Genomic DNA, 23704 nt, shown 5'->3' on the forward strand with positions numbered 1-23704 from the left:
TGTTGTGGAGATAGGGGTCTTAGAACGCCACCTCGAAGGACTCCTGTCTCTTCTGTGGAGAGTAGAAGTATGAAAAGTGGACTGGAAGGGCTCCCCCCACCCAGCCTTCCTGATGTGACTCCTGGTTTGGCTCCTATTTCTACCTCAGTGGCTTTGGCCAGGACTCTCTCCTCCCTCTTCTAGATGCTGAGGCAGTGCCTGTCATCAGGGCTGAAGCAGGGTGGCCCCAGCAAGCCCAGACACTCCCATTCCCCTGTCTCTCCAGAGCCATTTCCTTTCCCAGTTTGCCAGGCAGGCCTTGTGGTCTGCAGGTGTGTAGGTGTGTACCATCTGTGTTCTGAGAGGGGCCTTCCTGGAGCTTGCCCAGGACTCACCTCAGTTACTCCTCCTTCCCACTGCCATGCACAGCTGACCTCTCCAGGTCACATCTTCCCTGCTCCCTGACTCTTCCAGCCCGGTCTCCCTTCACCTTGAGACCTGACTGTTGTCCCTGCACACTTCTGTGGCCCATACACCCTGTGGTCTTATAGATGACCCAGATATATCAAGTACTTGCTGTGAGCCAAGTAAGATGCCAGTGCCCTCACATTGATTTGGGTAGGAACAGTTTGCCTCTTCTGTACAACCTGCCATTCTTCCAATGACATTCCAGGGCTTTCTATGAGGACCGTGCTTTAGGGTTCCAGAGGCAAGGAAAGGGCGAACCTGTTCTCACCAGTTGATGAGGCTTTACCTGCTGTGCCATGTCACTGGTTCATAACTAGCAGTTTAAAGATATTTGCTAACTTACTAAACAACACTCAACATTACATGTTAACACATATTAGGTTTATGAAAAATATTTTTATTTACCAAAACAAGACAAGTAAAAGGAGACATTGCTTGCTCCTTTTGCTTTGTGTTTGACATCAGGCTCAGTGGAAGACAGCTGGGTTCTCTTCTACATTTGGACTGAGAGGAACATGTCTTTATGGTGGAAGTGCCCTTGCTTGCATAGATAGCTGGGAAGGAGGGGTTTTCAGTGGCCTTTACAGAAAACGGTGACCACTTCCTTTGCACCGTCCCCAGAGCATAGGAGACAATGTCAGGTTGTTTTAGATTTCAGGTGGGTCTGTTGCCCACCTGAGTGGTACAGATCCTTCACTGGGACACAGGCACGGTGACGTTGTGCAGCACCCAAAAACAATGTTTCTCAGAGTTACTCCTGACCTTGTTAGAAAACACAGTGTTGGAGGCTGTTGAGGGTCATAGTGGCTGACACAGACTCCAAAATTCTTAATGGAATCTCGAAAAGGTCATTGAAAACAACCTATCAGCTGTTTCTTTACAAGTGATGAAGTACAGTTTGCTTGTTTCTGAGAGGTAGCTGCAAAACGCTGAACACATAGGCCTGGGCTGTGGCTCTGTGTATGCCTAGCACATAGGAGGCTCTGGCTAGTGGCTGAGAGAAAAAAAAAAGTATGAATGAATAGTTGTAGCTGGCCCATTGTTCATTCAAGTCAGGTGACAGGCACAGACCAGCCTGCTGCCCTCTGCAGAAGGGCTTCCAGGGCTACAACAGGGGAAAGGGCCAGTCTCAAGGGTTGAGACATTGATAAGAGCAATGATTTTTAGTACCTGAGTAATGTCAAGTATGTATCAAGGGCACTCTTCAGGGAGAATGGCTCTCAGCTATGAAGAACACCATGCTACCTATGAGGCTAAGTGTCAGGACTTGAGGCTTTGTGACCGTGCTTGAGGCTTTGTGCCAGTGCGTGACATGTGTGTACATGCAATTCCACCCTTGAATTTATTTGCCCCGTCATTGCAGCAGCACGAAGATAGGGTCTCACTGTTGTGAAACTATTGTGAACCTGCCCACCTGGCAGAGGGTTTTGGACTGCCCTAGAGCTTACATTGTCAGTTAGAAGTTACTGATTAAACCCTGCATTCCAGTCTTGTGTAAAATGTCGATGTGTCTGCCATTACGGGAACGACATGAGGCGGGGGTCACCACCTGAACCTGACTCTTCACTGCCCTGACACCTGGCGTCCTTGCTGTGGCGTGTTTAGATCAGAGGAGCAGGTTGAGGCTGAGCTTTGGAATCTGTGTGCTGATTTGGAAACTGGCAGTTTAAACTCTGATCTATTTCTTGCCACTGGTATTCAGCATCGCACACTGACATGGAATAATGTCTACTTTGGGGCCACTCCAGCTGTTGGGTTTGGCTCTGACTCTTCTCTGGTTGAGCTCTGCTCCCTCAAAGTAAGGGTGAAGGAGCCATGCATGTGGTGGGAAGATCGTGAGTCTGCAGTGGGCCCGGTATAGCAAGCTCACTTCTCTAGTTAGAATGTGGACTATTTCATCCATTGATGAGACTGAACATGAGCCGCTGGGGTGAAGCACACACTCCTGAGATCTGCAAACCCTCAGGCTGACAGTCCTCTTCCTCCTCTCTTCTTTCTTTGCAGCAATGGAAGAGTTAATAGTTGAACTCCGCCTCTTTCTGGAGCTCCTGGATCATGAGTACCTCACTTCAACTGTCAGAGAGAAAAAGGCAGTGCTCACCAACATCCTGCTTAGGATACAGTCATCCAAGGGTGAGTCTCGAGGGCCACCAGGAGCCCTTGGTCCAGATTACTAGGCTTCCAAACCCTCTCTAATTTAATTTCTTTCTAACTGTACTCATTCGTTCTCTCCCAATATATCCTCTGACACTATCCACCCCATGAATTCTTCCTCCAGCTTCCCTCCCTTCCCTTCCTCACTGGTGGGGTCTCATCACCTTCACAGTTAAGTAGAGAACCATGATACCAAGCCTTCTGCAGGACTGCCATAAAGAATCAGAGAGAATAAATATTTGCACCATTCTCGAGAGGGCTCAGGAAAGGCTACTGCTCATCTCCTTCTCCTCACCCAGATCTGTGGTTTCCGTTAATCCCTACAGGCTTTGAAGGGAAGGACCATGCTCAGAAGGCAGAGGCCAACAGCCTGCCCGCACCCCCCCAGATGCCTCTGCCGGAAATCCCTCAGCCATGGCTGGTGAGTTGACATCCACCCACCATCCGCACTGCCACTGGAGGCCTGGGCTGCTCATGTCCTGCCAGGCCTGTGATGCAAGCCAGGAGGTGAGAGGCTTTGCTCTGCCTGAGGTGCTCCTTGGAGTGTGTTCCTAGGGTCCTAAAGCTGCTGGACACACAGGTTCTTGGGGATCTGTTAAGACAGGTGAAGGGGAGTCAGAAGACTCAGCAGGCAGAATCATGTCTGAGGAGCCTGAGGACTTGACCCTCTTTCTGGGTGACCTCTGACATTCATTGCTGTGTTCCAGGCTGAATTTTTTGTTTTTCTTTTCAACAGAGAAAAATGTGCACATTCCAGTTGAGTTAGTGTGTTTCAAATGGCTTCAGGGTTTTCTTTTTGCTATGTTTTTCAAACTGGAGATGTCCTCCTGTGCTGTTGCCATCTCCCTTCAGCTCTTTCTCTATCTTTATATTCTGTAGCTTGCTTAATCAGGGGAATCAGGCTTTCACTGAAATGAGGGCAAAGCGATCACTTGGCTGCCGGCTTTCCACATTTGCATTGTCAGGTATCGGGTCATCCTATTCTTTCTGCCAGGGTCCCAACCAGAAGAGGCAGGATTCTGTCTTATCTGTCTTCATAGCCTGGCTTGGTCCTCATACTGTGGTCCCTTGCTCCTGGTGCCTCTTGCATAGCACTGTACCTGTCTCTGGCTTTGTTTACTTCTGTTTGTACAGACATTGGAAAAGCTTAATTTATGATTGTGCAGAATGAGCTGATAATGGCAATAATTAATACTACTAATAACACAGTAATTATAACAATGTGCTCTAGTAAAGGGATTTAAAACTTGGTGGCTATTTATAGAACTTTCCACATAATGCTTTTGATTGACTATAAGACTGTAGACTGTGGTAACCACAGATCGGAGGACAGCTGTTATTGTATGTAATCCTCATGGTGTGGTTCTCGAAAACTGGTAAATACTTTGTAGCAGTGGTCCTCAACTATGGGTCAAGACCCCTTTGGAGGGCAAATGACCCTTTCACAGGCATCAGCTAAGACCATCAGAAATCAAAGAAGTTATGGTTGGGGAACCATGACATTAGGAACTATATTAACATGAGGAACTATAATAATGGGTCTCATCATTAGAAGGTTGAGAACCACTGTTTCATAGCATGTGAAGAGTGTGGCTACCAGTTTTTGGAAAAAGATTTTGAGGATGTGTGGTTTACTAAAGGTTACTTGATAAGTAGGGGAAGCAGAAATTGTTATCTGGCATGGCGCACAGGAGGTGGGAGTTGGACAGGCTTGGGCCTGTTCTCTGAATGGGCTCCAGCATGAGGGTATGGATGTCAGAGAACAATTTATAGGAGTCAGTTTTCTCCAAGCAGGATGTGGGATCTAACTCAGGTCATCAGGCTTGAGGGCATTGTCTTCATCTGGGAGCCATCTTGCCGGACCATAAGCTTATTTTTAATTATTGTTTTCTTTTCTTTTCCTGTTGTAGAAACTTTTCATTATTTATAATTACTATTATATTATTATTAATTTCATTTGATATTTTTAGCTATATGAAATCATATCCCACAAGTATTTCATTCAACAATGTTAGTATTTTTTATTGGCAAATTGTTTTTCTACAATATGAGCCGGATGGAAATCAGTGGTCCGCTGTTTCCTGGCTTAGATGACGCTGTGGTATTCCGTAGCAGTCCAATGTGTGGTGCCTTCTGTTCCACTGTTGCACGTTGTATCTTGGGAGTATCTCGGGATATGGGGAGGGGAGGAGTGAACACCTAGAGGCACGTGGACAGTGGAGCTGGCTTACCCTGTGTAACTCCAGCTGCTCCCTCCTGGACTGTACCCCCTGCAGGGGCACAGAGGAGCCCTTGGGATGCCAAGAATAAGAGTCCTCATGATGGATCAGCACTTTGTGCCATTGCATTTCTCTGGACTTCCCCTCCAATCCAGTTCACCCAGTGACAGGCTGGTTGGCCCTTTCAGGGCTTTTTACATTGTGTGGTCCCCAGTCCGGTCATTTCTCAGAGGGACTGAAGGATATCTGTGTCAACCCATGGTGGTTCAGCAATTGGCCAAGGCAGGCTAGTATATTTTTATGAGGGTTTTTGGAGGGTAGTGGGGAGACAAGTCTCTCTCTCTCTCCTTCCCTTTTTCTTTCTCTCTCTATAGTCCATAGAGACTTGGACATAGAGACTCTATAGACTTGGAATTAACTGTATATACATGCCAGGCTGGACTGGCATTGGTAATCCTCCTGCCTCCAACTCCCAGTGCTAAGACCACAGACGTACTCCACCATGCCTATCTTTCTTGGGGTTTTTAGTGAAAATTGAATTTGTCAAATGAGCTAGCCAGTCAGTTTGCCTTTGGGCTGGCTTTCAGCCAGGCACCATTGATCTTGACAGACTGACTTTGTGGTGAGTTTGCTTCTTGTAAGGATGGAATGGGAAGGAGGCCATGCTGAGCAGAGGGGGCCCCCAAGTAAAGGCACCAACCCAAGGGTGAGTCAGATGTACCCAGAACCATGTAGTGGGTAGATCCTGGGATTTGGGTGGGTGATGCCCAGTGCTGGGCAGGCTGATGGGCAGGAGCTGAAAGTTTATCATGAGAAAACATGGTGTCTGTCCTGGTTTGCTTCCTGTTGTGGTGATAAACACTATGGTCAGTTTAGTGGGGGAAGGGTTTCTCTGGCTTATGTGTCCTGAGGGGGAAAAAAAGAACAAAAATCACAGCACAGTGTCTGTGACTTCTACCAGCTGTAATTATTTCCCACATTCACAAACTGATATTGTGTTCTGGTTTTTGCCTTTTTGTAGCTTGTAACAACAAATACTGCCTTCTGTCTGTTGCTATAAATACTTATTGCTGTGATAAAATGACCATGTTGCTTTTTGGGAAGAATCTGGAAGACTTTGGAATTTTCGACTTTGTAAAGCCATCGGTTATTCAGAGCTTAAATGGGCCGTTCTTGTCTGGGCCTGGAAAGTAGGAGAATTAGGGGGACAGTGGAGATTCCATCTGTGTTTCAGAGGCAGGCAAGGACTTGATCAGGAATTGGGTCAGGGGCAAGTGGAGTGATGCTTTGGCTGTAATTTGCGTATGCTGATCATGCTGCGGCTGAAGAAGAAGCAGGCAGGCAGCCGAGGACTGGAATCTGGAACCGAAGCCAAATGAACCCCCCCTTTTTTTTAAATCAGAATATTTTACCACAGCAACATAAATGAAACTCACTACTACTTAAAGAAGATTGTTGAAATAAAAAGTATCTGTTTATTCTCTTTGGTGTACCCTAAACACACCAGCGTCCTGCAATTACTATCTCTTGTCATTTTTCAAGTAAATTAAAATTTAAGTATTCTAAGATGACTTGTGGTCCTCCTTCCTTCCTTTCTTTTCAGACAGGCTTACACCAAACTCACAGAAATCTGCCTGCCTCTGCCTCCCCAATGTGGGATTAAAAGTGTGTGCTGCCGCCACACCTAGCTTCTTTTCTTTATTTTTCACCTTGTTTACTAATGCCAGCCAAGGGTCAGCCTTGTAACATAGACGCTATCCTCAGAAAACCAAGGAGTGTCCAATTGCTCGAAAATTGCCTCCGAGTAAACATGGCTGCCGCCCGTGGTGGGCTGTGTGAACTGGAGACTTCTGCACGATGAATATGCCTCACCAGCCAGTGTGAGTGCTCCTGAGAGACTGGGGGTGGCGACATGAGAATGGGGACCTCTGGAGCCCTGTGAGTGCCCTGCAGAGGACTACAGACCAAAGCAGGCATAAGTGTAACAGGACCAGTTCTGTGACAGTTTCTGGATAGCTCTTGGATCTGTCACTCCTTGACATATGCAGCTCTTGTACAAGCTAGTCATACTTGGTATGCAGTGAGTGCTGAGATTTTGGGACAGGCAGACCCTTCACTGGACGTAGATTCCCCACATGTGCTGGTGTTGGCTGATGTCTGCACCAGCTCTGAAGCCAGTTTACTTTTGTGATCTATTTCTGCTTAGCAGGGGTCTGTGATTTGGAAGCAGCCATAGGCTGGCTCTATCGCTGTGAAGACACAACCTGACCATGGCTACGCCTATAAAGGAAAGCATTTAACTGGGGCTGGCTTACAGTTCATAGCTTTCGTCCATTTTTGTCATGGTGGGAGGGAAGCATGGCAGCCTACAGGTCGTCACGGTGCTGGGGAGGTAGCTGAGAGTTCTAAATCTGGATGGACAGGCAGCAGGAAGGGAGTGAGAACCATTGGGCCTGGCTTGAGACACATCTACTCCACAAGGCCACATTTCTGAGTGCCATCCCTATTCAAACCACCACAGCTCAGGCAGTTGAACACGTCCCCAGTCAGTGGTGCTGTTTGGAAAGGTATAGGAGGGGTAGTTTTGCTAGAGGAAGTGTGTCACTGAGTGTGGGCTTTGAGAATTTATTACCTCAGACTCACAGAGATCCACCTGCCTCTGCCTCCACACCCAGCTTTCTTCGCTATTCTTAGGTGTGCAGTTGGTTGCCATTAGTTGACTTTACCTCCATACATTTTATCTTCCCAAGTTCTCTGTCCCCACTAAACACCACCTATTCTCAGCTACTCCTCACCTGTCCTCTGACAGCCACCATTCTTTGCCCTGTGAAATACCAAAGTTTTGAATCAGCCTTTCTGACTGAGCCTGGGGCCTTCACATTATCCTTCCAGAAGCCCCTGCGTCCCCATGGCACCCTTATTTTTGTCTGACAGATGGTATTATGGGATGCTTTGTGTTGAAGTTAGGCATTGGAAGTTACAGAGTTGGACCCGGAGCGACTGACTCTTTGTATAGCCATTTGGTGGACATGAACCCCACGCTCCCCTTCATCTCTTGTCTTCCCAGAATCTCAGCGTGTCATCCCCATGTGGTCTGGTGGCATCTTTCTCTTGCATCCATCCAGGCATGCAGCTGGATCCCACTCCTGCCGTCCGTCTCCTCTGCTTTTCCACGTGGGCATTGGCTCTGGGTGGCTCTGTTTCTTCACTGTCATAGGTTAAGCCTGAGAAAGCATAAGAAAATATGTTCTGGGTCTTGCTGTGTAGTAACTGCGGCACAGGCAGCAGGTCAGAGAGTGAGTGGGTGGAATGGTAAACTCTGTCTCAGGACTGTCTGCCAAGACTGGCTGTTCACTTGGAATTCTTCGTGTTAGGATTGAAACATACATTTATTGATTAATTAATTGATTGATTGTAGTTTTCTAGAATTGAAACACATTTATTTATTTATTTCAGTTTTTTAACGCATAAAAAAAAATATCTCCAAATTCTAATCCTCGTGGCCGGCCAGGGAAACTAAGATTATGTATGGCGTGTGTGCTGTGCTGCCCTACCTGCTGCCGCTGTGGGGCGGATCTCACTGGGACTCTGATTTTCTTACCTCAGATTGTATGATTGTTGTCTGTTCCTCTGGATTTGACCTCCTGGAACCAGGAAAGCAATATGGATGAATCCCTGGCTGTGTAGAATTGGAGTCAGAAAGTGGTTTCTCAGGTAGAGCCAGTTTTGGGGATTCTCTGGTGTTTCTCATGCGAAGACCTACAGGATGTGTGAGGTTATGCTATAGGCAGAGAAATGGTGAGAGGCACAGGGCTCCAGATGAGAGGAGAGTGTTTGGGGGTGGGTAATGGTGTTAGGTAAGATGGGGGCGTGGAGATATGCCTCTCCCTAGGAAGCAGGAGGTCTGGATGTGGTGGTATGGACTCTGTCCTCTTCTTCTGATTTCTCAGTCCCCTCCCTCCAGCCCTTCTCTGCTCAGCATCACAATGATGATAATGAGGGGCTCATATTCACCTGTAACTCCAGTCCTGGGGGTCTGATGTCTGTGCTGTCCCCTGCAGGGCATGTGCACACGCAATCAAAAAGGAAATAACTCTTTTCAAAGTGGTAAGTATTTAAAATGCAAGCTGTGCAGACACAAGTGAGGGAGGCAACTCTGTGTCAACACATTTGCTGAGCAGCCATCTTTGCTGAGCAGAGACTTTCAGGTGATCTAGAAAAGGGTCAGGGCTGCTACGGTCTTTCACTCAGCGTTGCTAACTAGGGTTTTTCAAGTCAGTGACTCCAGGATGCACTGCCGTGTGTGTGGCAGTGCATCTGGGCATTCTATTTTTTTTTCTTCTATTTTGTATTGTTTGTGTGTGAGCGTGGCACATGTGCCACAACATGCACAGGAAAGTCAGAGGACAGATTCTCTCCTTCCTCTGGGGCTTCTGGGGATCATACTCAGGTTGTCAGACTTGCACAGGGTACTGGTTAGTTTTTTTTTGTTTGTTTGTTTTTTGTTTTTTGTTACCTTGACACAGCTGTGGTCATCTGGGAAGGGGGAACTCAATTGAGAAAATGCCTCCATAAGATCAGCTTGCAGGGAAGCCTGTGGGGCATTTTCTTGATTGATGTGGAAGATGCTAGCCCACGGCGGGTGGTGCTACCCCTGGGCAGTTGGCATAAGGAAGCAAACTGAGCAAGCCATGGGGAGCATCCCCCCCCCCCCCAGGACCTTTGCATCAGCTGCTGCCTCCAGGTTCCTGCCCTGACTTTTCTTCGTGGTGAACCGTGGGCTGTCAGTTGAGATGAGCAACCTCCCTAAGTTGCTTCTGGCAATGGTGTTTACCACGCAACAGAAAGCAAACCAACATGCCTTCCAAGTGCTCTATCTGCTGGGCCATCTTACTGGCCACGATTCTTCTTTTGACGGTTGCTTATATTTTTTCCAGAAACTCTTGCTGAACTTTTTGTGTTTGCTTTCTCTCACTGGCCCAAAGGACCTTCCTGTATGTTTCTAGAGGTGGAATCGTGAAGTCTAAAGTGTGTCTGAAGCCTGTGTCCTTGGTGGCTTGACCGAGTCTGTTCACAACCCCCCTTCCAGTACCCACCAGCCTTTTTTTTTACCTCTTCCCTACTCACAACTCCTTGGAGGGAGGCCTGACCTGGATACAGACAATCATCAGTTTGACTCAGATCTTTGAAACAGTCCAGAGGTGTGAGCACTCAGTTTCATGCTCAGAGGAAGGCAAAAATCCCCATCTTCTCACAAAGTACTCAGAGGATCAAACAGGTCCCCAAAGCAGCCACCGGATTCCAGGCTGGTTGGCCATCTTCCCTGGGTGCCAAGCACAGCATGCCAGGTCCCTTCTTAGGACAGTCCCCTAAAGAGGACAGGAAGGCCTTGGATAAACCAGCAGGAGCCCCGGGACAACTCTGGAGAAAATCCCTCCAGTGAGTGACAGCTGCCTACAAAGGTGGTCCTTTAACTTGTGGGTAGATGGCAGGATGGTGGCCACCCAGGGAACAAGGTAGAAACAGGAGGGAATGGAAGCTCTTTTCTGCAGGGGACCAGTCTGGGTGGTTGGGTAATAGGCATTTGGCTAGTTTAACTGGGAATCAGTCCTCTCTCCAGCTGCAGGAGGAAGCTGGGTGGGTGTGCAGTGGACATTAGTCACCCACAAAGGACTTTTTGGACTCAGAGTTAGTGGAAAGTGATAGAGTCACATTCTGGAGGGTTTGAATAAGAATTAAAACAAAGCCCACAATGTGTTCGAGCTGGATGGAGCTTGTCACTTATACTCTGTCACTTCCTGGTTATTTACAGAACATAGAGTGTGGATTAGCTATGCACAGAGGAGGAGGGAACATGAAAAACAGTCTTTAGTAGATGCCAGGGTGTTTGAAAACCTGACCAATGCAAAAGCGAGTCTGATTTTGAGCAGCTTGCTTTAGATTCTGGGCCTTGCTTTCTGCAGCTGTACAGTGTAAGGCTACTACTAGCCTCCTTCAGGGCTCCCATTCAGGTTGACTGCTGGGGCCTATGAGCAATGAAACTGTGGATCAGTGCCAGGCAAGGAGCAGGGGACCGTGGTGCATCAGACCTCCTTCCGTTTGCCCTTCTTGTGGCAGAAGGACCAGCAAGGGTAATAGCCAGCAGAATTCCACAGATGTCACAGAAGAGGCTGGCATGGATTAGTTGTGAGGAAAGTTCAGGAAGAGGGGATTTGAGTTGCATCTTGCAGGCTGGTAGGATCTAGTTTGGCTGAGTCTGAGGACTCCTGCGTCTTTGGTGGTAGTAGCGCAGATGCTGGCACAGCCTGAGACTGTAGGGAATTCTGATGGGATAGCTTAAGCAAGGAGCAGACACGGCCTCCAAAGAGTGGCAGGCTGGGAATGGTTCATGGATCTGCAGGGCTTCAGCCCCATTGTCCAATACCGAGAGGAATATTTGGGAATCCACACACATTTCCTTTGTTCTTGGTGCGCTCTGTAAGGAGAACTCTGCTATAGTGTGTCTAGGGAACATTATGAGGATGAAGAGGACCACACAGACCCTGTCTCAGCTGGAGAGGGCCTCAGAGGGAGGTGTGAGTCAACCTAGATGGATTTGAGGACAGGCTTCAGATGGCTCACAGTGTATGCCAATAGTGGTCAGGCGAGATGTCCGCATGGAAAGGTGGGACTTCCTCCAGGTACCTGTGAGAATTAAGTGTCCTATGACCAGCCAGGGTGAGGCTGGGGATTGGACATGAGCAGGAAGAGTGGTGCAGGTCCTGGTGAATCTCCAGCAGCCATTCTAATCCAGAACGGCTTTTCTTTTGCCCTCAGCCTCCTGACAGTGGGCCTCCGCCCTTACCGACATCCTCTCTTCCGGAGGGTTACTATGAGGAAGCCGTGCCGCTGAGTCCTGGAAAAGCCCCAGAGTACATCACCTCAAGTGAGTGGCAGCCACCCATCAGGGTGGTTTCTTCATTCACAGGAGTGGGGCTGAGCCAGGGCACTGGGTGTGGAGGAGACAGGGCTGACCATCACCACAGAAATGCACGAGCTATGCATCTGGGACCTAAGGAAAGCAATGCATACAGGAGCGGCTTGAGGGAAGGGAGACCTAGGAGTCCTTTCTTCCAGCTTCTGGTGAGTCAAGTCAGAGGTGCCTTGTGCCACAGAGCCAGATGTGGGCAGATGAGGTGGTACCCTGAGGTCGGTCAAGACGTGGTCTGTGGCACATCTATATGCACCCCACCCTGTTCTCTCTTGGTCTTCGCAGAGCATAGCCCTGTAGGTCAAGGTTTCTGCCAGGCTTCCTGTGGGGTGTAGACTTTTCTTTCGTGGTGGGGAGGGAAGATTTTACTGGATAGTTTCTGCTGAAGTCATGGTCTTCTGACTCCTGATGCTGACCTCAGTAATCATCCTTTTAAGCTCGGGTTGTAGAAAGAGAGAATGAATTTTCCAAGTCATCCTCTGATCTCCATGCATGAACCATCGCTCACGTACCTCTGCAAAATAGTTGTTTACAACTTGTTAAGTGTCAGTGTTGTGCCAACGCTCTATCCTGGTGCAAGCTATCTTTGCAGCAGGCTCCTAGGGCAGGGTAGAGCACAGGCTAGCAGTGCTGTCTTCTGCCACCTGCCACGTGCTCCTCGCTGGCTTCCACACCATTTCCAACACAAAGTGGCCACATGCTCTGGAAAGTGTGTCATTTCCCAGGGTGCATTTGTTTCTACCACTCTTCTTAGACTTCTAGCTGGCTGCCAGCAGCTTCTCCAGGGGCTGGGTGACAATCTCCTTCTCCAGCATCTGGCACAACTGGCTTTTAGGTCCCCGTCTGTGACAGCGTGAGCCCCTCTAGATGGTGCACCTTCCTCCATCACGTTCGGGACAGAGGCCATGTGATGTCTTTGTCTTGCCCTATGATGTCCACACAGTCACTGGGCTTTGAGGCCCTTGAACTGTATGTGAAAATGGGTGAATTCAAGGCTTAATTCTTTAACTCTTATAAAAATGAAGATTGAAATGTTCCTTTTTGGCTGCCATGTAAAGTAGGAGTGTTGGGCAGATGCAGACATTGGGAGCAGTCATGTGCCAGTGTGTAGAAAGGGAAAGAGGAAAAAGAGAGAGGCTGCTGGTCTGAGGATGGCAGGAGGAGCCTGGCCTGTCAAGCATTCTCTCTCCGTGGTGTGTAACTTGAAACCCTCATTTCTGCACCCTCAGCACAGCATAGAGCAGTTCCTCTCACATCCTCAGGATAGTTTCAGGCCTGTTACCACTCCCTCGGGAGCTGTGTCCATCACCTCCACCCCCACCTGCCCCAGGCTGGAATGTGCCATTGTCCCTCTGAAGGCCCTGTCTTCACCTGCACGTGTGTGGTTGAACCCTTGTGACCACTCTTCTTTCTCTGACTGTCCACCCGCCAAGCCCCTGCCCCTTTGTTAGGTGCTGGGGTAGCTATCACATGCAACAAGATGCTCTCCCTTCCCGAGGCTCACGGCTCGCCGTGAAGTGCTGACCTGTGTGCACAGTGACGGGTCTGTTAGGCTGTATGTGACATCACAAGGGCCTTTGACCCAGTGTGTTGTGTTGTCCTGCTCAGGTTGCTGCCACAAATCATCCCCAGCCCCCGAGGCTAGAATGCTGAAATTCTTGGGAAATGCTGGAATTTTTCGGCCTATTTCACCAGTGTTTTGTCTCACAGTGGCCTAACTTAGAGGTGTTCCCTCTGGCCATGCCCTCAGCCCTGTCTTGACAAGGAGCTTTTTCTCTTTCTCCCTTCTTCTTCTGTCTTTTCCTTTTGCCCTTCTCTAACACCACTCCCCATTGGATTAGGACTCTATACTTAAGGTCATAGCCATATTGGTAACAGATTTCATCTGAATTGTAACCCCAAAGAGCCAACTCCAGAAGCCGTCATGTTAGCTTGAGGGCCTCAGCATGCGAGTACCTGGGAATCACTCTTGAGACTATGGCACCGGCCAGAGAAAGTTATAAAATGGCAAAAACATGAGCACACAGTATCTCAGCAGCTCGTAGTATGTGCAGAGAGCCTAAGGGAAGAGAGTTCGGGATATGTGTGGGAAAACTGTAACATGAGAGTTCATGTGTCCTCCAGTGAGCTTTGTTCTGTCGGAAAAATAGGACCTAACCCTCCACAGAACCAAGGTGACTCGTTGGGAAGAGGTAGGTGGCCTCTGGTGGAGGCCAAGTGTTCTGAAGGGTCTGTGGGTGGCAGTGTCAGCAGGAAGGCTTGGGAGGTATTTAATCAAGGCCAGATAAAGAGGAGCAGAGGACTCTACATGAACAGGGTTCCTGAGTGGCCACCCTAGGCAAGAGTGCAGCTAATGCTGCCACCGGGGTGACGTCATCCTGCCTATGTGGAAGAGTCTAGAGATTTGAAAAACAAGTCTCAGTGTTTCAGTTGTTGCATTTGAAGCCTTTTGTTGAGTTCTCATGCCCGAGTCTTGGAGAGTTTATTCTCAGGGCCAGAGAGGGAAGCCGTTTTTTACTGAAGCCCACTGTGGTTGGAAATGCAGCCAGGTGAGGTGACCTGGGAGGTTGGCTTCTCACTTCTGTTCTTTTCTCCTCCACAGATTATGACTCTGATGCCATGAGCAGTTCCTATGAGTCATATGATGAAGAGGAGGAGGATGGAAAAGGGAAGAAAACTCGGCACCAGTGGCCTTCAGAGGAGGCCTCGATGGACCTGGTGAAAGACGCCAAGATCTGCGCCTTCCTGCTGCGCAAGAAACGATTTGGCCAGTGGACCAAGCTGCTCTGCGTCATCAAGGACACCAAGTTGCTGGTGAGCCCAGCGGGGCTGCGCCATCATTGGCAGTCTGAAGTACAGGAAGGCAGCTGGTACATGCAGATGCTACCACAGGGGAGGCAAGCCCTGGGACCTTGCTGAGAGCCAGGGGCCCTGCCTCGCCCAGCCTGGCTGGCACCTCTTCAGGGAAGGCTCATGGTTCCCCCACACCCAAGTCCTTCCACCCTGCTGGGCCTGTGGCTTGTGTCAGTGGAAATGAGTAGTGTTGAGACTTGCCAGAAACTGCAAGATAGACTTTCTCATTTGTAGTGAGTCAGTAAATTCCTCCCAGCCAGGTCAGAGCAGAGGCCTGGAGCCTGTGGAGGCGCCAAGGGGAGGACAGAGGAAAAGGATGCTTTTTTGGAAAGCCAAAAGCTTTCCCCAAAAGAGTGGGTGTTTTCTTTTTCTTTTTCTTTTTCTTTTTCTTTCTTTTTTTTTTTTTTGAGGTAGAAAAGGAAGGTGGAGTCAGTCCAGAAGCAGGGTGGAGAAGATTCAGAGCTTTGGCCACACGTACTGTCTCCCATGGGGGCTCTGAGAAGGAGAAGCAGCCTTGGAGACTGCATTCCTACCCCACCCCCTTCCTTTAGAAACCAGGCTGGTCACTGGGTCAGGAGCTTCAGTCTATGTTTTCTGCCTTTTGTCTTTCAAATTAACCTCAGGAAACAATTACTCAAAAGTGAGTCATTAAAGCAGAAAATCTGAGTTTCTGTTTCCACACATTTAGTGGAGCAGATAACACTGTAAGAGAGATCATAGTCCCCAGTGAATTCTGGGAATCTTCCTTGCGTAGGCTCATAGGAGACTGTATGTGCTTCATTTTTTGCTCAGCCTTTTAAAACAGAGTCCATGTTTTTTCCACATGTGTGGCCTGAATTTTATGCCAAAAATGATGCCATCGGGGATTTTAAAGCATGAAAAATATTAACATAGCTCTTATTTATAATCTGATGCAATAGCTGAAGGATGGTGATATGCTATATAAAATGTTTTAAAATGCATTCAAGTCCTATGTGAAAGAGCAGCTTCATGCCCAATGCAGGCAGCCTCCGTGCTGGTGCAGAGTCAGCGGTTTGGAGCCCAGGTTCCAGGTTCCTTTCCCACACCCATTTGTCCTCTTCCTTCTCCCTTGCTTTCTTCTGCAATTGGACCTCCTCTGAGATCTCTCTCTCTGCCCTGTGATGGTAACAGCTTCCATAGAGACTAGCTCAATTGTTGAAGAAACAAATAGAAAACGAGGGAAAACACTATGCAAGACAAAATGCAAGACGAAACTTGGGTCTTCTATTTGATTTTGGCTTTGTTATGACAGCCTTGCTATATAGCTCAGCTTAGCCTCAAACTCTCTATGTAGCCCAGGCTAGTCTTGAGCTCTCAGTCCTCCCTCCTCCATCCTCCTGTATTCTGAATCCTCCCTAATTCTGAATGATGGGATTACAGGCAAGTGCTACCGTATTTGTCTTAAAGTAGCTGTTTTGTTGTTGCTGGTGCTAGTCTGGTAGTGGTGGTGGTGGTGTGTGTGTCACTTTCCTTCAGAGATAACTCATGATTCAACTATTCAAATGAGAGAAAGCATGCTTTTTCTTTGAGCATCCTGCCTGGCCTCCCAGGTGTGTCACTGCTACTTTCTTTGTTGATCCTATGTCTAGGCCTTTATTTCCATGCCCAGACAATTCTGCACCCACCCAGGTGCTCCCTCCCTCCATACTGAAGCACTCATTCTCTAGCTGATGGGTAGCTAGAATTTCCTCCATTGAAGGGACCCTGAGGCCAAGTCACCTTTCTTACCCAGGACCACCTGTATCTAGTGCTCAGAGAGTCAAGGTCAGCCTCATGGGGGCAGGTTCAGTGGGGCCTTCCAGCTCCAGAGCCTGTGGGCTCCCGATGCTTGTCACTTGAACTGAGTCCTGTCTGCTCTCCCTTCTTCAGGCTCTTAGTGGCAGCCTTGGAAGAGTCCCTGTTTGGTGGCAGCTTGGGCTTGCCTCTTCCCGGATCTCCAGACAGTACTGCAGTTACAGGTGCTTGTGAGACAACTGATGTGGGTGCTGGGAACCAAGCTTAGGTTCTCTACAAGAGCCATGTGTGTTCTTAAGTACTGAGCCATCTCTTCAGCTCCAAGCGTCTTCACTGTTACACTGTCTGCCCACAAGTCTGTGCAGTTGCAACAGACTTAATAGTCCTTTCATATGTCTCATGTTTACATAAAGATGAGTTCAATTTCATGAAGATGCTCCAATAGAGCACAGGATAAATCAGTGTCTTCTCAGTCATGTCCTGGACACTCTATAGCTGCACACCTGTGTCCACCAGATGTAGGAGAGTGAGGAGGCAGCAGACTCTTGATGAATCACACCTGTTAGCTGGCTGCTGAGCCATCATCTCTGTCCCAGTACCTCCTGAAGCCTGGCGAACACATGAGGCTTGGTTGCGCTGGGTTTCTGCATTGTTTCTGGTCACATGTCCTCAAGGCATTAATTGGGCTGTTGTGTTCTGTGCAGTGCTATAAAAGTTCCAAGGACCAGCAGCCTCAGATGGAGCTGCCGCTGCAAGGGTGCAGCATCACGTACACCCCGAGGGACAGCAAGAAGAAGAAACACGAGCTGAAGATCACCCAGCAAGGCACAGACCCTCTGGTTCTCGCCGTCCAGAGCAAAGAGCAGGCTGAGCAATGGCTGAAGGTAGGCCATCTGCCCTGGCTCTGAGCCACCTTCACTTCCAGACCTCTTCCTAGGCCCTTGTTCATTTGTCAAAACCCCGGACGGATAGGTTAAGCTAGGAGTTTTGTCTTTTTTTTTTTTTTAACAAGTTAAGTTACATTTTAATTTTGATCCCCCCTGCCATACACATGCATGGGCATACACACACATGCTTACACATGAGCATGGCAGGCACGTGGAGATCAGAGGACAGCTTGTGAAAACTGATTCTCTATCCCACACCCACTCTGTGGGTCTCCAGGACCAAACCTAAATCAGGCTTGATAGTGCATGCCTTTCCCCACTGAGCCATCCTTCTGTTTTTTGTTATTTGTTCTCAGGTTTTGGTTGTATGTCTTAGCCTTGAACAGCAGAGGTGTCACTCCAGCCCCTGTTTTGCTTTTGATAGTGAACACTCAATGGTTGAATCTCCACTTACCTGACACCCTGCTGCAGAGGGCTGTCTGTCACAGGAGGCTGTCCGTCTGTCCTGTTGGTTTTTTTAGTATTGCTTTGATCCACCCTATATTCCCAGAAACGATACTTAAATGTGAGAACTTCTCACTTTGTACTCTCTGACCCTTACTCCCCTTTGGTCTGGCTTCTCTCTGTCTCTTATTCTCTTTTGATCTGGCTTATTTCTTTCTTTCTTGGTCTCCTCCAATTCGCCATGTCTTCCTTGTTTCTGATCTGTTTGGTCCCTCTGCTGCTGTGTTGTAATTTTGATTTCAGGATCCATTCTATTCCACTCGGGCTGCTCGGCTGAGATGCCCTAGCTGGAGTGGCCTTAAACAGCAGCAATTTACTTCTGAGCTCTGGAGGTTGGAAAGTGTAGTCAAGGTGTCTGCAGATTTGGTCTCACTGCAGAGACGTTCTCACTGTCCTATGTGGTAAAGAGCGAGAAGGCCACCTGCAGCCTCTGCTATGCACTAATCCATGAGGGCTCCATCCTGTGACCTCATCACAGCTCCGATACTGCACTTCCTAGTGTTGCTGTATTGGAGATGAGGGGTCCCTAGTTTTAAGCCCTAGAATTTCTACTGTTTCTTTTTTCAGTCTGGAAATGTCTCTTTTGCAGTTTTAAATTTTTCTTAAAATGCTGGTCCAGCTTTTACCTCTGAACAGGATGGGCATGGTGGCTCTGACCCTGGCTTTTACCTGAACAGGATGAGCATGCTGCCTATGCCTCTGGGCTTTGCTGGAGCTTGGAACTCACTGTCACTCAGCATGCATGCTAGTCATGGTATCTGGAAGGAAAAGTACACTGAAATAATTCTCACAGCAACAATATCTGGTATAGGTCATAAAACCATAAACCACTCCTTTAAAGCAAATACAATCTCAGGGTTCCTTTGGGTTTGCATGCTGCATGGCCCTTGAAAGTGATTCTATAACCACAGCTGCTCCTCCTGCCGCTAGGAAGGAGCTGTGCGTGTGTAATTATCTTCCCCAGGTTTTGGTTCATCACAGCCCGTGGTGAGGACAGGGCTGGAAGGTGGTGCCATCCATTTGAACATCTATGATCATGGTGCCTATAGGCCACTTTCCTCACTGCTGTAACAGAATAACCTGACAAAATGGACTTAAAGAAGGGAGTGCTTATCTCAGCTCACAGTTTGAAGTTATTGTCCATCGTGGTGTTGAGGGCATGGTGACAGGTGTGAGGTGCGTGGAAGCCAGGAAGCAGTGCTTGGTGCTCAGTTCAGCTAGGCCTTCAGCCCCCTTTCCTCTTCAGTTAATCCTCCCTAGAGACATCCCCAAACACATGCCCAGAGTCGTGTCTCAGGCGATTCTAAAACCTGGCAAGGTAACAGTGAAGATGAACTATCAAACACCATATCCAGGGAACCATTAGCCTTGATTCCCCATGGCTCCCAGGAACACACAGTCAGACTCCAGGCCCATGATGATGCTTTCTTGGCTGCCCAGAGAATCACACAGAGGTGGCCTGTTTCACTCTGTCAGCAGTAGCTGTGGCTTGCCTGAAATCTGTGACACTGAGGTTGAGGAGAGTGTTTTTTTGGGGGAGGGGGATGGGTGGGCTGGTGGTTCTTCTTCTGCAAGCCTCAGACATAGGAATCTCTCCAGAGAGTTGTGTAGCCTTCCAGACTGAGAGCTTGATTATGCTGCAGGCCAACCCGGATCGCTGCAGGAGCTCCAGAGCCTTCAAGGTTTATAGAAGCTTCTCCATCTCGTTGACTTATGCTGCAGGTGTGTGCGTGTGTGTGTGTGTGGGGGGGGGGGATTGGTCGGAGAGAGATGCTTGCAACATGTGATTGTGGAAGCAGCAGAGGACAACCTCAGCTGCCATTCCTCAGGCACCATCCACCTCGCTGTTCTGAGACAGGGCCTCCCTCTTGTGAGTGGCTTAGAACTCACAGAGACAGTTAGATTGCCTGGCAGTGAGCCTCAGGGATCCACCTCACTGCCTCCCCAGCGCTGGGGTCACAGACACACAGTGCTGCACCCAGCTTTTTTATGTGGGTCCTCACACTAGTCACCCCAGATGCTCACGGCCTCCTCATCTCCTGCCATTCTTAGTGGTTTCATCTGAATACTGAGAGGTTGAGTATCAGGGTGCATGCTGCAATCTGCATGATGGATCTGCAGCAATCCATCAGGGTCGGTTTTCTGATTTGGCTGAAGCTTTGCTCTTGTTTGAATAAATGATAGACAGCTGTCCCCCCCCCCTTTTTTTTTTTTTTTACTTTTTTGAGACAGGGTTTCTCTGAGTAACAGAGCCCTGGATTTTCACTTTGTAGAGCTGGTCGGCCTCAAACTCACAGAGATTCCCTCTGTCTCTGCCTTCCTAGTGCTGGGATTAAAGGCATGAACCACCATGCCGGGCAACTAAAATTTTTTTATTCTTAATTTTTTTTTAATTTTTATTGCTTCTGTGTGAATTTCACATCATGCACCCTAATCCTACTCCTCTCCCTCTACCTTCTCCTCCTGTGATCTTAGCCTGTCTGTTCACTAAAACAGAAAGGGCAGTTGTGGAGTGAGCAGCTTTTCTGGTGACTGTTTCATTCTCTGGGTTTCTCTCTTGGCTGTCTGGACTCTCCTTTCCAGGCTTAGTGCCCTTTGTTCTGTAAGGAAAGCTGGGTAGGGCTGCCCTGAGCCTGGGGAGGGTCCTGCCCACCCTCTGTTCTACAGCATTAGATACTCAGCAAGCTTAGCTCCCTTCTAATCGCTGTACATCTGACATGATGTCACCCTGAGTCCTTGAGCATCTGGTGAACAGAACAGTGAAGCAACGTGCTTCCAAGATGCTGACGGAGTGAAATAACCTCATATCCGACTTCCCCACGTGTGAGCTTCTCACAAACTGAGGCGCTTAGCTAATTATAGCATGATGACTCCACTCATGAATGGTAGTTAATTGCAAGAATTTTAATTTTAGTGCATTTCTTACAAGGGAAGTAAATAATACAAGGCAGAAAATCTCTTTTCTGAAGAGTTTGAATTGATTACTCTATTTAATGTTTGTGCTGTTATTTCTGCAGAACCAGAGCACGAGAAGCCCTGGCAGTGAGAGTCAAAATGACTGTGTAGCCCTCAGCCCTAATGGGGTGTTTTTATCATCCCCTCAAATTCAGGGAACATTGTGGAAGAGGGATTGGGAAGACTGGAAGATCCAGAAGGAGGGGGGAGGGACTCACAGAGCCCCGCTTCTCCTTGAGGATTTATAGTTAAGGTCTACCAGTGGGGAGGATGTGATGACCCCCTCTTCTTCTGAGGATCTGCAAGCAGTTAATGGCTGCCTGGGGAGGAAGTGGCATTTTCTTCTGTTGTGTACCACTGATAACATGCCTGTGCTCCTGTGAGTTTCTGCTCATGTTTCTGTAGCTAACCCTGATAAAATTTATTAGGTCCCAAGAAGAGAAGATAGGAAAGTAGAAGTTAGGAAGGGAGGGAGCAGAAGGAGAGGGGAAGAGAGGGCAACAACAGGGTGAGTATGGTAAAAATTATATGCATGTGTGACAAGCTCATTAAGAAATCTATTATGTATAATTAACATTAATATATGCTAATAAAACAATGAAAGTCAAGTGACAAAAGGGTTTCAGCCATAGAATCTTAACTCTGTCAGCCTAGCAGAGCCTAAGACAGACTAGTTTATTCCAGATCCATCATTGGATGAATTACCTTAGCAGAACCATGATTTTAACGTCTTCTGAAGGCTGGAGGACAACAGTCATTTTTCTTCTACTGTGGGATTCTGGGACTGAACCCAGCTTCTTGGGTCTGAGCAGTATAGGTGCCTTTACCTGCTGAGCCAGGGAGGTGGTGGAGGTTTTAAAAACAAGATTCAGAATAATTCAGAATTGTTGTGAGCCTAAAGGTCTTTATGGGTTTTTTTTTTTTGCTTTGTATTTTTCTAAGACCCCAAATGCTGCTCTATGCTGATAGGACTGAGATATGCCTCACCGCCTAGCTCTTTTTTTTTTTTTTTTTCTCAGAGAACTTCTGTTTTGGGGTCTAGAACCAGGAACTTCTGGTTCTCCTGCCAAGAAGGGGATGAAAGGCAGAGTGGGTATATGCTGGGTCTCTTCACTCAGATGTGAGCCTCTGTCCTGCGCCATTTCCTTTTACATCAAAGAAGTTGGTGTTTTGTTTTGTTTTAATGTGGGAGGGGCTGGAAAGATGGCTCAGTGGTTAAGCACACACACTACTCTTGCAGAGGACCCAAGTTCAGTTTGAAGCACCTATATAAGGTAGCTCACAGCTGCCTGTAACTGCAGCTCCAGGGCCTAGGTCACCCGTGGCCTCCATGGACGTCTGCTCTCATGTGCAAATACACAGACACAGGCACATGCAATGCACACAATTAAACATAAAGTAAGTCTTCTATTTTCATTAAGTAGAAAAATTGGAAAGCCCATTTCCTACAGTGCAGGCCTTCTGAAAATGGACTTCCAGGTGGTATGTAAGCCACCATCTTGCTCTGCTCCCTTAGAAGCCATTGTTCCCAGGTTTGGTGTCATTGTCATTGGGGAGTCTAAAGTTGCTTGACTCTTAGGCTTTCAGCAGGTGACCCTGTGGTACTGCCATAGAGGGGCCGCCTTCCTAGTCCTTGTCTACCATCTGTCTTTCATTGGCTTTGAAGCAGCCGGGCCAAGTCTTCACCTCTGTGGCCCTCTGGCTGCATGCTCCTCATGACCTGCCTCACCGTTTTGGAAGCATCTGGCCCAGCGTACCCTCATCCTCACTTGAATCTTGGATTCTAGTTCCCACTCTAGCACTTTCCCGTCATTATCTGTTATGTCTGTCTGAAATCCCATCGGTCTGTGCATCACCCTCTGCTTCGTTGCTTGTTTCAGCATATCTGTCATAGCCGTTTTAGTGTCTGCTCATTCCAGTACTGGGGTTAATTATCTCTAGGTTTGCTTCTGAATTTGCCCCAGGAGTCTGCATAGCCTTTGGAATATGTAGAAGGAAACCACAGAGATGTCCTCTGCCATTTCCCCAGAACCAGATGTAACCCTGTCTATGCCTTGTCGTTGGGCATGATAGACTTGTGGCCATATTGCTTTGCTTCTTACTACTCTTGCCTTCAGAATGAATGCTGGGTTTTCACAGGCACAGCAGGGGACTGGAGAGCTGATAAAAGGCCTGAGGTCTCTGTGTGCTTCGGACAGTAGCCAGCTTTCTGGAACAGCCTATGGGACTGTTTAAGTCTAGCCTACCGGACTCTCTGCTTTAGGCTCAGCCTCAGCTTGTGACGTTGGCATCCCTTTGATCCTGGAAGCCAGAACCTTCCTGATGGGCACTCTGGACTTCTTGGCAAAACAGACACCTCGCACTGAATGAAGTGCCCTGCATCTCAGGACTCTGGCCCTGCTTCCTCCCTGCCTGCCTTTCCTCCTTATCCTCTTAGGCAAGATAGGAGGGCTGAGGGGTGAGAATTAGCTCCTGCAGGCCCTTGGGCACCTAAGTTTGGTTGGGCTACTCTGTCATTCCCTTCCCCCATCTACTGCCAGCCAGGGGTACAACTATAGAGAGGAGCCTCTTTCCCCAGCCAGGAGGAGCCTTTTTCCTCTTAGGCTCCTTCATCTTTAGGGTTTCCTTCATGGTGGCTTTTCTGTATCCCTACGCTCAGATGGCTTTGAAAAGTGCTGGGTTTTGGTTTTGAGCTTTTTGGTTTCTCTAGCTTGTTTTGCATTGTCAGGGCAAGGGTGGTGGTTTTATGTGCTATTCTATGTGGTGATGTTGAAATGCCATGCGCCCTCTTCATTGTCTGGGCAGAAGCTCCTGTTTTTTTTTTCAGTTATGTAATAAATAGACTTTTGGATCGGCTGATTTTTCTATAATATGACTTACTTTCCACTTTATTATTATTTTAGTTTTTTAATTCTTTTGCTTGCTTTTTTTTTTTTAATGCAATGTATTATCAAGTAACT

At 48.1% G+C, this 23704-nt stretch overlaps 1 protein-coding gene across 4 annotated transcripts in view; it reads left to right on the forward strand.

Annotated features, from left to right (window-relative positions):
• Positions 1-23704, forward strand: part of Afap1 (actin filament associated protein 1) — a 110981-nt gene that overhangs the window by 37591 nt on the left and 49686 nt on the right. For 3 of the 4 annotated variants that reach the window (XM_055624165.1, XM_055624167.1, XM_055624168.1), the window contains exons 2-6: positions 2452-2580; positions 2928-3022; positions 11637-11745; positions 14393-14604; positions 17103-17282. In XM_055624165.1, coding sequence (XP_055480140.1) covers positions 2454-2580; positions 2928-3022; positions 11637-11745; positions 14393-14604; positions 17103-17282 — 723 coding nt within the window. In that variant the 5' untranslated portion in view covers positions 2452-2453. Of the gene's footprint in view, positions 1-2055; positions 2066-2451; positions 2581-2927; positions 3023-11636; positions 11746-14392; positions 14605-17102; positions 17283-23704 lie in introns of those variants that run through there. The other variant, XM_055624166.1, reaches the window with a different exon arrangement.

This window comes from Psammomys obesus, unplaced genomic scaffold (assembly GCF_907164565.1).
Source record: "Psammomys obesus unplaced genomic scaffold, mPsaObe1.curated_primary_1811, whole genome shotgun sequence".
In the NCBI taxonomy this organism is placed as follows: Eukaryota; Metazoa; Chordata; class Mammalia; order Rodentia; family Muridae; genus Psammomys; species Psammomys obesus.